Below are 3,984 nucleotides of genomic sequence, written 5' to 3' on the forward strand. Positions count from 1 at the left end.
CTGCAATCAGCGAGTATTATTGAAGTTGAGCACGTTCGTTGTTATAGTGTTTGTTTTAGCGCGATTGTTGAAATTAAGTGTATCGTAAAGTTATATTCGGAAAGAATAAACCAGTTTTATTAAGTAAGGACTTGTGTCGCCAAAGTTTCGTCGGAACTAATTTACGGGAAATCAATTAACAAACGGAGATGTAACAATATGTTTGGTGAATAAAATGTAATGATATTTTGATATCTTGAGTAATACTGAAGGTTAGAGATACAGTTCATAGTAATGAGTAATATGTTAAATATATTTAGAACCCCCCCTCCAGTTTTCTTATATTTAATTTATAGCAGAAACTAAACTATGAATTTGATACAGAATGGGGCATAACTTAAGGTGTTTCTCAAAAACAATAAATTATTCTTAGGCCTTGTACAGATTTCTTCACGTACATTTTAGAAGAACAATAGTCTATAGCTAAGATTAAATTTCATGCAATTAGAAATAAAACATTTCTTTTATGTACAACACTTACTTGTTCCGCTTAAAGGGCAAGGGTCACAATATTTGTCAGCCCAGGCCTTTCCCATGTTGTCTCCACAACAGCATTCCATCTTCGAAAGACGTACAGATAGTTTGTTAAGGCAACGGCCACTTGAGAAGTCCAAATAACAATCACCTCTTCGAGTGTCTAAAAATAAGTTCAATAATAAAATGAGTAGTTCACTATCATAACTTAAAACTATAAAAAATCTTTATTTAAAATCTCTATGTATTAATAATGGTATGCTAACAAAAGTCAGGAAGAATGGGGATTTAGTCACGGGGTTCCTAGCACTATGAGTTAACTAAACTTAAGACCTCTAGACATGCATGTGTATGTTCTTTATTGGATCACATAATACTACAAGAGGAGTATTAATGAAAACTACATCATCGTTGAGAATCCACTGACTTATTATAATGAATTTTGCTTCCACTTCTTATACAGTTTCAATAACTATCTTATATTCCTGAATTCAGTTAAATACATACATACATACAGACCTTTGAAATTCCTCATACTTGCAATTAAAATATGGGTTATATTAGTATATATTCTGTTTTTATAAGAAAGAATGTAAATGGTTGGAAACTGTCACATGGGAGAGCCAATGAACATTAATTTTACTAGCCGGTTATTCAGCTATTTTGCCAATTACAAATGTGTTACATCAGGAAGGTGGGGAGGGGGGACATATGATCCTAATTTGTACACATACACATGCAAAAAAAATACTTTTTTCCTCAAATGTAAATCAAATCATGAGACTCCTTCTGAGGGTGTTCAAAAAGATAATATTCTGTCAATCAGTGAAATATTCTAATGCTTGCTTCCAGCAAGACAGTGATTTAAAGCATACAACAAATATGGTGGTAAATCTTGCTGGTAAAGAAGCTAAAGACAACCAAAACACTCGGATGAATTGTGGACAGCACAATGGCCTCACATACAAATACTAGTAAATTGTTAAACTTATCCACTTTTATTTTGTATTTTCTATAATAATATTTTGTACCATTAATAAATTTACCATATAGTTCGATTACTCTTTGTTTGCGACTCCTATATATGTATTGTTGGTTTGTTTCTATAATTATTTCCATTACAGTGCATACAGATATTATGGAAAAATTAATAACCTAATAACATAATTAAACATGTAACGTATGTGTAGTTAATGAGAAGGTTTAATGACCTTCTGACAAGTCTATACATGCACAGCAAGTTAATATACTATATATTTCTCTCTTCTTTTAATATAGTAGTGTATTCTGAATTTATTCTTTTTTTCTGTGCATGTACAGCTTTTACATAATACATGTTTAAGAAAGCCATTAAATTGATTTCTTTATAGCTGCCATTGTTCCTTTGTCATTCTTACGTGGATAATATCTGTTCTGACCAAGGAGGAATTATTACTGCAATACTACACACTGTGAAAAGATGTCAACAATAGTATCCTTCAGTGGTAGTTCAAGTGATATCTAAAGATTAAGGTCTCATCTATGTTGAAAAGAGAATCGTTAGTCACACGAGTAGCAGCATTAGTTGCTCAGGATAAATACAAAATTTCTTATGAACTAATGAATGTTGGATTTAAACAGTCTGTAATAGGGTCATGAATGAGAAGCAAGTGAGAGAATCTAATAAATGTGACAAACAGGCTTACCATAAAGCAAATACATTCATTGTGTTTGTGTTTAGTGCTCTGATAATGATTGTTTGTTTCAAACTTCACTTTGTAACCAGTCTCATTATTCCATTTAACATTGCAACTCAGTTAGTAAGAGATTTAGCATTACTTCCAATTAAGTGAGCCTATCTGATTGCTTGAAAGTTAGTTTAGTTTTACCTGAACATACCCCAGTAACATACGTACTGATAACGTAGCAGAATTACTCACCCCTTACATGAATTATAAATAATTTAGGTTTAAGTGTGCAATATATGTACTGACAATTTTGAGGGACTATTCGACCTGTAATAATTAAACATATAATAGACTTATCAATTACTTCCTGTAAATGTATAGATGGTGAGAAGAGTTATTCACTCTCTAATATATTATGTACATATAATGTAGATAGATTAGTTATCTTTTTACAGAGCAGTAATGATCACACTGTACAACAAAAATTAAAGTAGAATTAAACTCTAATTAATATAAGCCACTATTCAGTACTCACCAAGACATGCTTTGCTGTCAGGACTTCGAACATAACCTCTACCACAAATGCAGTAAAAGCTACCCTTTGTGTTAACACACCGACCATGCTGGCAGACAGAGGTAAATGATTTACACTCATCTACATCTATAAACAATGGGAGAGGAAAATTATAAAATAACTAACGAGTGAAAGATTTAATTATTCACAGAAAAAACAAAATTTGTATAATGTAAATCTTAAAACCCTAAACTAATTTTAATTCATAAACTAATAGCAAAAAATACAGATAAACAATTTAGAGCATTCAATCAACAACTTTTTATTATTTATTATTATTATTTTTTGTTATTATGAGTTCTATAATTTGTGGGTTCTTTAGGATTATTTGGTAGAAATAATGTGAAGTCCAGTCCAGCTAAAAATAATGAATTCATTTATTTCTTCATTCTCCAATCAAATTTTATACAATCTATGTTCACTGGTACACCTAACTTCAAAAACAAAAGAAGTTCTGAAAACTACCAATATTCCTGGTTAACTGAACAATAAGAAACACTCTGACTGACTAACTTACAAACTCAATCAGTGATGAACAGATTCTCTAACTCTTGCTGTCTAATTTAACTCATTCAGTTTGGCATTTTTATATTGTACTAGATTTCTACTTACTACAGAAAGCTTCAAGCTTCCACACAGATCTAAACTTTCTTGAAACTTCTAGACTTCACATCATGTAAAACTCCCTCAAGTGAATAAAATGTTAAACTATTAAAAATATAGCCCACAACAATCTTTTCTTTTATCCAGAATAAAATGAGTTAATTTTTTAATTATCCAAAACTCAACACAAGGTAATTTTACTAAATAGCTATAAAGAGATTAAAAGTTTATAAATATATTTTAACAGAGTCTAAAATATTTTTAGAAATTTACTTTTCCTTCACAATTTTATACTGCTGCTGTAACATTTCTTTCAAATGAGAAATTTTAAAAACTTGTAAAATAATGTGGAGATGAAATAAAGTGATATCCAAAAACAAACAAATAATCACTTTATTCCTACCTATGCAAGAATCTGTATCTTCATCTCTCTCATATCCTTCTTCACATTCGCAGTGAAAGGAACCAATGCTGTTTACACATTTTCCCTTTTCACAAAGTCCAGGTATAGCATCACATTCATCAACATCTAGAAGAAATTAGATAAAAATAATACTAAAGATAACAATACTTGGAACGCCCATCTTCTATACCAATGTAAAAATATTGTTGCGTCATCGAGATCAC

At 30.6% G+C, this 3,984-nt stretch overlaps 1 protein-coding gene across 1 annotated transcript in view; it reads right to left on the reverse strand.

The window, feature by feature from the left end:
• Positions 1-3,984, reverse strand: part of LOC106464239 (fibrillin-1-like) — a 145,626-nt gene that overhangs the window by 105,972 nt on the left and 35,670 nt on the right. Inside the window, exons 6-8 of the mRNA XM_022391951.1 lie at positions 3,761-3,886; positions 2,716-2,841; positions 521-676 (exon numbers count right to left, since the gene is read on the reverse strand). Coding sequence (XP_022247659.1) covers positions 521-676; positions 2,716-2,841; positions 3,761-3,886 — 408 coding nt within the window. The remainder of the gene's footprint in view (positions 1-520; positions 677-2,715; positions 2,842-3,760; positions 3,887-3,984) is intronic.

This window comes from Limulus polyphemus, unplaced genomic scaffold, assembly GCF_000517525.1.
Source record: "Limulus polyphemus unplaced genomic scaffold, Limulus_polyphemus-2.1.2 Scaffold1595, whole genome shotgun sequence".
Taxonomy (NCBI): Eukaryota; Metazoa; Arthropoda; class Merostomata; order Xiphosura; family Limulidae; genus Limulus; species Limulus polyphemus.